Consider the following 12,374-nt stretch of genomic DNA (forward strand, 5'->3'; position numbering starts at 1 on the left):
GTCTAGCGGTGTTAAATCACAAGATTTTGGAGGCCAATTCACAGGTCCAAAACGTGAAATGAGGCGGTCACCAAACGTGTCTTTCAATAAATCGATTGTGGCACGAGCTGTGTGACATGTTGCGTCGTCTTGTTGGAACCACAGCTCCTGGACATCATGGTTGTTCAATTCAGGAATGAAAAAGTTAGTAATCATGGCTCTATACCGATCACCATTGACTGTAACGTTCTGGCCATCATCGTTTTTGAAGAAGTACGGACCAATGATTCCACCAGCCCATAAAGCGCACCAAACAGTCAGTTTTTCTGGATGTAACGGTATTTCGACATACACTTGAGGATTAGCTTCACTCCAAATGCGTCGGTTTTGTTTGTCGACGTAGCCATTCAACCAGAAGTGCGCTTCATCGCTAAACAAAATTCGCGTATGAAAATCGGGAACAACGGCACATTATTTTCGAAAGAAAATTGCACTATTTGCAAGCGTTGTTCAGGCGTGAGTCTATTCATGATGAATTGCCAAACCAAACTGAGAATAAATCACTTGATAGCTGTTAAATCGGTAGCCATCTTGAACAGTAATGCCAATTTAAAGTTATATACTTCGAAAAAAAACACCCTATATAACAATTATCAAGTTCCGATGAGGGAATATGATTGATATAAAATTTCGTTTTTTCCAATTGAATTTAAGATCCCTGCTCCGTAGAAGTATATGGCGGAACTATATATTTTATTTTATTCTATATAAAATGATAGTTTTTTTTTATTTAGAGATTCTGATAAAAATTGATTCTGTAATGATAAATAAAAGAAACGATTCTGTGTTTTGACAACCATAAACTCTATGGTAGCATAAGAGTTAGCGCCGTTAGCGGGTTTGACAGTTGGCAATCGTTGTTTAGTTTAAGTTTGGTAGCGTTGCTTTAGAAAATCAATAAAGTGCTAGTTACCGAATTGAATAATATTAGATTATACTGGCATTTAATCAATTCATTGTTAAAAATGACGGACATCAAATCATTCCTACATCAGTATTGCCAAAAAAACCAGAAAGAGCCTGTTTTTGAGGTTCGTCCTACCGGGCCGAAACATAGACAGAGGTTTCTTTGTGAACTACGTATAGATGGTTATAGTTATGTAGCTGCTGGTAATTCCACTAACAAGAAAGATGCTCAAATTAATGCTTCCAAAGATTTTGTTGCTTATCTGGTCAGACAAAATTTTCTTAATAAATCAGATGTACCTATCGATTTGGAAGCGGGGTTACCACCTACCCCATCAAGTGATCCAAGTCCACTTCCTAGCGGACCTTCGCATTCAGTTTTTGGACAGGGAATGGGTCCTGAGAAATTCGGTGAAGCTTATCGCCCAGTAAATAGAGGAGGTAATGATAACTTCAGAGAAGGCAATGATTGGCATTATATGGATAGAGCTCAAGAGCAGAAACGGTTGGAAGAAGCAGAAGATCTTGATGTGAATGCTCAAATACACGGAAATTGGACAATAGAAAATGCTAAATCTAAACTACACCAGTTTTTACAAAGCAACAAAATCAATGCCGATTATAAATATTCACAAATTGGACAAGACCATAACAAGTCTTTTGTTGCAGAAATGAGTTTTTATGTCAAGCAGTTGGGAAGAACAATACATGGTAGAGATACTGCGTCCAATAAACAATCTGCAAGTAAAAGTTGTGCTTTATCTATCATTAGGCAATTGTTCCATTTGGGTGTGATAGAAGCTTATTCTGGAACATTAAAAAAAAATAAAACTGCTAGTGAAATGACTCCATTTGATGTCAAATTAGACCCAGAGCTTCGTAGAGAAGTGCAGGAGTGTTTGGACGAGTTGCAAATAAAAGTTGATTTTAAAAAATCCGATCAACCGGTATCACTCTTATCGGAACAGGTATTGGCTGATTTTGTAGCAGCCAAACCCACACAAGGTGGGGTGGTACCTTGGAGTCCTCCCCAACAAAACTGGAACCCATGGTTGGGTTGTAACATTGACGAAGGTCCCTTAGCTACGGCTACACTTGAGAAATTGAGCGAAGATTTGCTAGAAGACATGAGAATGGCTCAAAATAATCAGAATGTACAGGAGAGTGTGAGGAATAGGCAGCAATTGCCCGTTTTCAATATGAAAGGGGCTGTTATGGAAGCTATAAACGAACATCCTGTTATTATCATCAGAGGAAATACTGGTAGGTGATTTTGTTCACATTTCTCCACCAATCTAAGAAGTATAACACAATATTTTCAATTTCCAGGTTGTGGTAAGACCACCCAGGTGTGCCAATTCATTCTGGAAGATTATATAATGTCGGGACAAGGTGCTTGGTGTAACATCGCTGTTACCCAACCCAGAAGAATCTCTGCGGTGTCTGTGTCTGAAAGAATAGCCCAGGAAAGATGCGAAGACCTTGGCCAGAGCGTTGGCTATTCCGTAAGATTCGAAAGTGTCCTACCACGTCCTTACGGTTCGATAATGTTCTGCACTGTCGGCGTCCTCCTCAAGAAGCTCGAAGCAGGACTCAGGGGGGTCAGCCACGTGATTGTGGACGAAATTCACGAAAGAGACGTGAACAGCGACTTCATAATGGTAGTTTTGAGAGATATGATCCACACCTACCCCGATCTCAGGGTCATTCTTATGTCGGCAACGATAGATACGACTCTATTTTCCAAATATTTCAACAACTGTCCCGTTATCGAGGTACCGGGCAGGGCTTATCCTGTGACGCAGTACTTCTTGGAGGATTGCATCGAACTCACCAAGTTCATACCGCCATTGGATACTAGAAAGAGAAAGAGCGGAAGTAATAAGGATAAGGACGATGACGAAGACACTGTACCAGATGACGACGAGAATTTGAATAAGGTCATAGGTGAGTTTTCTATGAATATAACCTAAAAGTGTCAAATATAATGTCAACTGTCAATTTTTCTGTCATAATCTGTGTTGGGCAATCCGGATACCTGTCGAAAGCAGAGTTGCGGATCTGAATTTTCACCTAATCTAATAATGTCGAATAGGTCATTAATTTGTCAAATATAACCCTTTCCAGATGAAGGCTACAGCGATGCAACCAAAGCTGCATTGGCGAAAATAAGCGAAAGGGAAATCAGTTTTGAACTTTTAGAAGCCCTTCTCAAATACATCAAGTCTCAAAACATTCCGGGGGCAGTTCTTGTATTTTTGCCCGGTTGGAATCTAATCTTTGCCATGATGAAGCATCTTCAGGTGGGTTTCTCCTAGATGGCGCCTTGAGCGGCTGTATCCTACTTTACGATCACCACCTCAATTCAAATCTCCTCATTTCAGAATCACCCGCTATTCGGCGGTCAGCAGTACAGCATCCTGCCTCTGCATTCCCAGATCCCGAGGGAGGACCAACGCAAGGTCTTCGAAGACACCCCTCCCAGCGTAACCAAGGTGATCTTGTCGACCAACATAGCAGAAACGTCGATCACCATCAACGACGTTGTGTTCGTCATCGACAGTTGCAAGTCCAAGATGAAGATGTTCACTTCGCACAACAACATGACCAGTTACGCCACTGTCTGGGCCTCCAGGACCAACCTGGAGCAGAGGAAGGGTAGGGCAGGTAGGGTGAGGCCAGGTTTCTGCTTCACCCTCTGCTCGAAGGCGAGACACGCAAAATTGGACGAGCACATGACACCGGAGATGTTCAGGACACCGTTGCACGAGCTGGCCCTGAGCATCAAGCTGCTGAGGTTGGGGTCTATCGGTCATTTCTTGAGTAAGGTGAGAAAATGAGGTTATGCAATTGTGGTTTTTCGTACCAAAATCCATTGAGAGATATGCCGATGTATCTAATTCCATTGATGTATTGGCTTATGTACCGTTTTTTCACGGTAATTTGACTTACAGACAGACATTTCATAAAGTAATGACACTTAACCTAACATTGCTTCTGGTTTGAATTGACCATAGAAATCTGTTTCAATTAAATCATCATAATTGTAGCTACTATCAATTTCAAAAGAGATCTATTCGGCGAGAGATACCACGGTTAATTAGAAAGAATATGTAAGGTTCAAAATTGAAATTTTCACTGAAAAAGACCATTTTAATTGTCAAAAACGTCAATTTTAAGATTATCCTTAGGATAGGTTAGGTTCTGCGAATTAAATATGACAGATGATCATTTTGAATGTTGCTTTTCTATCTTTCATAGTTAAACTATTTGTTAACATTACGTTGTTTGACTATTTCTATTGAATGGACATATTCGAGTATGTTCTATTCAGTCCTTCGACAAATGTCATTAACACGACCAATGAACCATAATTATTTTCCTTAGGCCATAGAACCGCCACCACTCGACGCGGTCATAGAAGCCGAGGTGCTCCTGCGCGAGATGAAATGTCTGGATAAGAACGACGAGCTGACACCGTTGGGTCGCATCATTGCCAAACTGCCCATAGAGCCGCGTCTTGGCAAGATGATGGTGCTGGGTTGCATATTCATGTGCGGCGCCCCCTTGGCCACGATGGCGGCCAACTCTACCACCTTCCCCGAGATCTTCCAGATGGAGATGGGACAGCGTAGACTGAGCAATCACCAGAGGGCGTTGGCCGGTGATAGGCATTCGGACCACGTTGCCATGTTGACCGCTTTCGAGCTGTGGGATAGAGCCAGGCAGGGGGGCGAAGAGGCGGAGATCAGGTTTTGCGAGTACAAAGGTGAGTTTGGATAGGGACGTTTTGATAGGTTATGGTTAGGATCGATGTAAATTTTCTTTTGGGGCTCAGTTCGAGTTGAGAGATTTCATTGACCCCTTATTACACTATATCTTTTTAGTGTTTATTTCTGGGCTGAAATCTGATGTTTGACTTCAAACTTTGCAGTTTTGTTTGTGGTATTAATTGATATCACATTTTCTGTATAAAGTTAATTATACAACCAATAAAACACGAATTAAAATTGCAGAAGGCATTACTTATAACTATTGATTGTATACAATGTCCTTCATAATTTCAGTATGTCAAGTCAAACAGATAAATATTGTGTTGGTCGACTTGCATTTTAACATTTCAGGGAAAAAGGTTCAGTTGAATTTCATACCTCAAACAAAGATCGTTATGCTCAGAAATAGACAAATTAATGTTGAGAATCAAACGTTCTCCAAATTTAAAAATTTTAAATCTTCTGTCTGAAGTAAATTTAATTTATTATTTAAAATCTATTAGTGGTTTTTAACGTTTTATTAATTTTGTTTCGTTTTTTTCTATATGTTAAAATCTAATTTCTTTTTTTTTAATATTTTCTTATTTCCAGAGATTTTCTATTTCTGTTTGACAGGTCAATGTGTCAGTTTCATTGACAGATTGACTGGTCTGGTGTTATTTATCAATTTTCAGTACAACTACAGTTTTGATAATCACAGAAAACACCTTGAGTTCAAAACTTTAGTTGTACTGAGAGTATATGTTTCAATGTTTAGTTCACTAGATAGTTTATTTTGTTGTTTAGTACAAAATGGTCTATCTTGGAATTCAGAATTGACGTGTATTTTGTTGTGAAAGATACCCCGGTTTTTCTTTGGTTTATTAGAAAGCTTGGATTCTGGAATTCCAAAAGTTTTCAGGAGAATTTTTGGAATTCCTAGTTAGCCTTCGGACAATAGTATGCTACCTATTTCAAAATATAACTGAATGATCTCGTTTTGGTGTCATCGTCTTCTGGAGGAAGATTCAATGGTGTATCTTCTTCCACTGGACGTTTCCAGAAAGCTATTCGACCAATAAAATTCTCTTGTTTTAGAAGCAGGTAGCATATTCGCCGTTGGTGGGGAGTGATTCCCCAAATGGCGTTGGATTCAATGAAGAAAGATCGGGTATCTCACAATTTTGGTTACATCCGTTCTCTTTAACAATTCACATTCTTCTGTTCCTCAGGTATTAGCATGCCTACAATGAGAGTGACTTGGGAGGCGAAATATCAACTGCAGCAGATCCTGCAGAACTGCGGCATACCGGAAGAAGCCATGGCGCCCATAGCCATGGAAACCGTGGGACCGGACCCCAAATTAGACGTGGTGATGTCTCTGATGTGTTACGGGCTCTACCCCAACGTCTGTTACCACAAAGAGAAAAGGAAGGTCCTGACCACCGAAAGCAAGTCGGCCTTGATCCACAAGACTTCCGTAAACTGCTCGAACTTTGAGTTAAAGTTCCCATATCCGTTCTTCGTGTTTGGTGAGAAGATCCGTACCAAAGCGGTGTCCTGCAAGCAGATGACGATGGTAACGCCTCTCCATCTGCTCCTTTTGGGGTGTCGCAAGGTGGAATGGGTGGATAACATGGTCAGGTTGGACAACTGGATAAACCTGAACATGGACCCCGAGGAAGCTGCGGAGATCGTTGCACTCAGGCCGGCCTTGGAAAGTCTGGTGGTTAGGTGTTCGCAAGAACCGGAATCGCTGATGGAGATGGGCCCCAGCGATCAGAAGGTGATCTCGGTCATCAAGAAGCTCTGCGAGCTGAATGCGGGCAGCTTTGGCATCAAGAGGGAGAGCGGGGGTGGTTCAGATTTTCAGAGTAGGAGACCTCCGAGGGGACATACGTTGGGAGGTTACAGTGGGCCACCACCGAAATTCTCTAGAGGTAGAGGGGGATTTAGAGGAGCTAGAGGGGGTAACGGTGGTGGAGGTTATAGTGGAGGGGGTTATGGAGGAAGAGGTGGATATGGGGGGGGAAATGAGGGAGGTTATGGAGGCAGAGGAGGTTATGGTGGGGGCAGTTTTGGTCGAGGAGGAAGGGGAGGATTTAGGGGTGGTTACGGAGGAGGTTATTGAGTATAAAGTTTTAGTTTAAGATTGTGATAATTGTTTCGTTTTAGTTTTTGGTACAATAAATATCATTTCCATCTCATTTACTTGTTTTATTTGGAAATAATTTTTCAAAATGATTCTGTATTTCTTCGCGAAGTAACAGGTTCAAACATTGATCCCCTTCAACGTTTCATGTCGAATGTTGAAATTAATTTCTACCTACAGAAAGATCCAATAATTAGTTTTAATTATCAATAAGTTTGATAGTGATTTGAAAAAAATTCTAAAAATACACTCAGGTCTATGACAGAACTGCAAGCACAACTCTGCAATCAGTTTGCTTCTCGAGTTTTTTGGAATGAATTTTGGTTCAAAAATGTTTGATCATTTTCAAAATTTTACATCTTGAAGAATTTTCCATGCTAAATACTAACTCGCAATCAGTTTCTTCCTAACACATCCCAAAACTGAAATATTCCCAATTTCGCAGAAAAATTGTGATTTAATAATGTAGAAACACTTTTCTCTAAAATATCGAAGCCTAATTCGACATCAATGATCTGAAAACCCCTCAAATAATGCGGAAAATATGTTTCTGGCCTAATATAGAACTGGTTACAATAGAATTATGTCCGTTTTTCCGAAAAAAAATTGAAACGGTAGAGAATTTGGCTATACCTAAGCCATCTATCCGCATTTTACTAAACTAACTAGTCCCGCAGTAAAATAATTTTAGATTCCTGTAATTCGATCCTCATCACCATAACAAGGTTTCAGCTACTCTTCCTAGATGACACCAGTGAATGCTAGAAGAAAATGCAATTTGAAAAATTCCACTAAGATAGTTTATGACCGGATCTGCTTCAAAATTTAATATAAAGAGGAGATCTCCCTAGAACAATAATGAAATGTTTGAATTGAATAGGACAATTTTTCGAATAGTTAGAGAGAGAAACTAAAATTATTAATCATGTTAGTTAATCCATAGACTATTTAAACGGAGAATAGATGAGACACTAGTAGAACAAGCTTCAACGCCATCTGTTTTTGTGGAACATTACTAATTCGTGAAAAAAGCTCAATTGAAAAAGGAATCTGTATCGTAAAGCTGCCTCAAAAAGAATTCTGTAGTGCACCTTTTGAATAGGTAGGTACACCCATATACAAGAGGCAAAAAGTTTTTTGAAATTCAAATTCCAAAAGGAAATCAGAAATGGATTCGTGCAAGTTATCGATGAGTGAGGAAATTTATTTTCATGAAAATAATACCTGCAACGAACTTTCATCTGATTTTCTTTTGGAATCGAGAAATGAGGATCAATAATCAAATTCTGGATAGAATAAAAATTTATTAACTGAAATATCACCAATTAAAAATACAGATTTATTTCATAAATATCTAATCAATAAACTAATAATTGCATTGAAAACATTCTCAAAAACTAAAAATAATGAATTCAATAATACAAAATATGAGTATTTATACCTACTATAAAGCTCCTTCAGTTAATTACCTGGCAAATCAATTGAGGGCAAAGAACCTTTTTTCAGCTTTCCATTGCTTTCCAAACAATCACTATGAAAATGGCACTGGCATATTCTAACATGCTTAATTTGATATTTCTCCAATTCCAAAAGTTTCCTATTGCCGATGCGCTCAAGCCACACTTCGAATTTTCTCATCGGTAGTGATGGCATATCTACGAAAATAAAATAAATATATTCTTTTTATAGGTACCTACTGCAAATCTTGTGTTGACGTTAAAAAGTTTTCAATTGGGTTTTGAATTCATATTTTATAATTACCTTCTTGCATCTCGATTTTCACATCCAATAACACAGCACGTCTTCACTCTTGCAGGCATATCGAAATTTATTATATTTCAAAAAGAACGTGTCAAACAACTCCTTGTGTCAGTTGACATTTCGAAGGTTTTTTGATAATAATGATTATACATTATACTTACTATTTTCATACATCTCCCCACACAAGCTGCATATAAACCTGGAGACTTTCCTCCCAATAGACAGTAACGTGTATGGGAGCCACTATTCACGAGTGATCTCCATGAATGCAACGACATCTAACTATCAAATTGAAAATAATTTTTTCGTGTATTAGTGTCCCACTCCGACAGATGGCGCGGAATGTACGAGTGGCTCATCTATTTTTTTAGTTTGTCTATGAGTTAATCCAGCTAATTTTTCGAATATTTTTTCGCCAAAATAAATTATTTATTCGGACTTCAAAATTTGATATTATGAAGAATTTTGTATGCTGAATTCCTATTCGCAATCAGTTCCTCCCTAGAATACCCCAAAATTGAGTTATTTCGAATTTTGTGATAGAATTTAAAGGGGGTTTGGTCTGCCCTCTGGTGGCATAAATCTGAGACTTGTGAATAGGAAAAAAAAGGTGCCCCAACAGTTGTATGAAAAATGTGCATTTAAGGCGTAGAAAAATTTTTCTGATAGGAATGGATGCTTAATTCGGATTCTACGATCCCGAAACCCTCTAAAACTATCATAAAATGTTCGAATTCGATCGGTCGATTTTTTCGGAAAAACCAAGACTATTTTTTTCGCCAAAAAAAGTTTTTGGTTCAGATCGACTCTAAAATTTGATAATTTGAAGAATTTTTTCTGCTGAATCCGTTTTTGCAATCAGTTCCTCTCTAGGAGTCACCAAAATTGAGTTATTCCAAATTTTGTGGGAAAATTTAAAGGGAGTATGGTCCGCCCTCTGGGGGCATAATTATGAGGCTTGTAAAATGAGTATACCTGCCCCACAACTAATACTTTCCAGTTGTGTAAAAACAGAATTTTTATTTGTAATCAGTTCATCCCTGAAATTCCCCAAAACTAAGTTATTTGGAGTTTTGTAGGAGGAATTTTCAAGGGGGTTTGGTCTTCTCTCTGATGGCCAAAATCTGTGGATTGTAAACTGGGCAAGCATATATTTACATTTCCCAGACTGGGACATTCCCTTGAATAAATTCCGAGAAATTTTTTTTTTTTTATGAATTTTGGTTCAAAAATGTTGGCGGATCATCTTCAAAATATGACATCTTGAAGAATTTTCCATGCTGAATACTAACCCGCAATCAGTTTTTTTTAAATTAACCAATTTGTACCTGCAATTTTGGAACTATTGTGTGTATATTATTTATTAGTATTCATTATTTTTTCAAAATTAATAATTTTTTTGTAATCAAAGTGAACAAATTATTTGAACAAACTTTTATTGAAAAATTCTGACTGCACATCAGATATATCCTTAAAACAGGAACAAATACTAGAAAAGTGAAAGCAATAGAAAAAATGACACGATAAAAATAAACAAACAATTAATAAAGAGGACTCAAGTGAATTAGGGTTGTCTTCAACAATTCAATAACTATTTTGGTGATAACGCAGCTTCATTGTAGTTTATTACTTTTAAGTTTCTCCTATTTCTTCCACTAACTCCGTTCTGGACAGGAATATCTGTTAAATTCTTTATATTTACATGTTCTTTCTCTGTACTGCTTTCACTATCATTATTCTCCTTTGGCATTTTTTTACTTCTAGAAACATTCTTTTTAACACCATTCTGTGACTTTTTTAAAGCAATTGCCCTCATTTCTGGGGTGTAACCATCAAAATCTTCTTCAACAACTTCACTTTCTGTTTGTTTTGGTGTAATTTTTCTCGATCTTACAACTTTTTTTACTGTCTTCTTATCTACATTTTCAAGCTCAGTCTCTTCATCAGATTCTTCTTCATCCTTTTTCAATTTTTTAGCAGTGGATTCCTTCAGTTCAGGTTTCCTTTTAGGAGATATTTGTCTTCCATTTTTGAAAACCAGAGGTGTTGTTAATTTATCACCGTTCTTTTCAATTTCTTTGACAAACATCTTTTTAATCTTTTCATAGTTTGGTTTTTCATCAAAGGATAATTTGTTTATGTATTTTAAGAATTCAGTTAAGGAAGCTAAAAGAGAAGCAAAAGTTTGAAGAAATCTAAATTCAACATAAGTGGAACTTAATGATATATTGTATTTCCTTTCAAGAAATACCTACCAGGTACAGTTTTTGGGTCAAAACATTCTTCCAAAAAATTCTCAACATTATCCATATGCTGTTCTTTGCTTTCTTGTACTTTCACAGGATTTGATAAATTTTTTTCCCAAGGTAAAGTACAGCCCAACCATTGGATCAAATTATAAGCTAAAATTTCCAAGTCTCCTCTTCTTGTTGGTACTAGAAGTTATTAATTATTTTCAATATAGAATAATCAAATTCTTCCTTACTAACAATAAGAACATTTTTTTCTCATTTACCTCCCTTATGAGCATCTCTACTTAGATATTCAATAGTTCCATCATGTGCTTTCTTAGGATTAGGTTTGAATTCACCAGATAGATATTTTGTGGCAAGCCCAAAATCTACTAAATAAACCTGATTTTCAGTTTCTTTGGTCAACCCCAACAAGATATTCGCCCCTTTGATGTCAGCATGGACATAACCATGCTCATGTATGTATTCTAAAGTATCTAACTGGAAATAAAACACCATTAGATTTGTTAGATAAAATGAATAGAAAAATTACAATTTGAATCGCTAGTTTGAATACAGTTGGGATCGGGAATTTTCTTCCATTTTCCAAGAATAGCTTCCATATATCTTTACCAAATTTTTGCATCACTAAAAATCTGTATTTCTGATTTTTGAACTCATGAGATCCTGATCCCAGATAAGATGGCATTCCAAGAACTTTGACTTTTTTTTTATTTTTGAATTCTTCAACTAAAACAAAAATATTGCATCAAAGGAAGATCAATTATCCAATTTTGATTTCTTATCATAGAGAAATGAGAAATGATGGTAAATTTTTTACCTTCTTGTGGTTTAGCATTTCTTATATAGAAATTGATTTCTACGAATAGTGGACCATTTTCATGGGGTTCCTAGAAATGATCACATAACATTTTATTTCTTTTACAGCTAAGTTTAGCAAAACTTACAATTTTTACAACGTAAGGAAAAGTTGAACTTTTAGAATCATATTCTTGCGCTGAATAAATCTCGCCAAAACCTCCTTTTCCTATAGAGGCTCCAATTTTCCATTTTTTTTTTGAAAGATCTATCAAAATCTCTCCTTTAGGTATATGATCAGGGAATTTGTATCCATTTGCTGTCTTTTTTTTAGGGGCTTGTTTAGCCATTATATTTTCATCAAGGAATAATAGAAATATTGTTATTTTAATCAATATCCCATCAACTTTAAAAAGTTTTTCTATATGAAACATTCGCGGGAAAAAAGGTTATTTGTTTGACAATCAAAGATCTTTTGAACATGCGCAAATAATTCATCATTTTCCACCATAGAAGAAATTTTCTCAGAAAAAAATTATCTGAAGATTTATGCTTGAATTCCTTAGCAAAATATCTTAAAACAATCGAAATAAAACTAAAATTACTTATAGTTCAAGTAATCATATTTTTATTGATATTATATTCTGAAATAAGGCATCATCATGCCTCATTTATTTGTGGAATATGAATATCATTCGAAAAGAATTACAATAA

At 36.8% G+C, this 12,374-nt stretch overlaps 2 protein-coding genes and 1 long non-coding RNA gene across 3 annotated transcripts; 1 reads left to right on the forward strand and 2 right to left on the reverse strand.

Annotated features, from left to right (window-relative positions):
* Positions 1-879: 879 nt before the first annotated feature.
* Positions 880-6,904, forward strand: LOC123681831 (dosage compensation regulator). The gene is made up of 6 exons (XM_045620137.1): positions 880-2,208; positions 2,275-2,892; positions 3,073-3,248; positions 3,330-3,773; positions 4,333-4,714; positions 5,930-6,904. Exons 1-6 carry the CDS (start codon positions 1,005-1,007, stop codon positions 6,826-6,828), a joined length of 3,723 nt encoding a protein of 1,240 aa, XP_045476093.1. The 5' UTR covers positions 880-1,004; the 3' UTR covers positions 6,829-6,904.
* A 1,270-nt stretch (positions 6,905-8,174) lies between these two features.
* Positions 8,175-8,988, reverse strand: LOC123681833. The gene is made up of 2 exons (XR_006747720.1): positions 8,611-8,988; positions 8,175-8,504 (listed from the first exon to the last, which is right to left on the reverse strand). It is a non-coding gene; the product is annotated as an uncharacterized LOC123681833 (long non-coding RNA).
* A 1,041-nt stretch (positions 8,989-10,029) lies between these two features.
* LOC123681835 (nucleosomal histone kinase 1) lies at positions 10,030-12,130 on the reverse strand. Its single transcript, XM_045620143.1, has 6 exons — positions 11,810-12,130; positions 11,683-11,752; positions 11,395-11,591; positions 11,126-11,342; positions 10,866-11,045; positions 10,030-10,776 (listed from the first exon to the last, which is right to left on the reverse strand). The coding sequence occupies exons 1-6, from the start codon at positions 12,092-12,094 to the stop codon at positions 10,202-10,204; spliced, it is 1,524 nt and encodes a 507-aa protein (XP_045476099.1). The 5' UTR covers positions 12,095-12,130; the 3' UTR covers positions 10,030-10,201.
* Between the last annotated feature and the right edge of the window lie 244 nt (positions 12,131-12,374).

The sequence above is a fragment of the Harmonia axyridis genome, chromosome 6, assembly GCF_914767665.1.
Source record: "Harmonia axyridis chromosome 6, icHarAxyr1.1, whole genome shotgun sequence".
Classification (NCBI taxonomy): domain Eukaryota; kingdom Metazoa; phylum Arthropoda; class Insecta; order Coleoptera; family Coccinellidae; genus Harmonia; species Harmonia axyridis.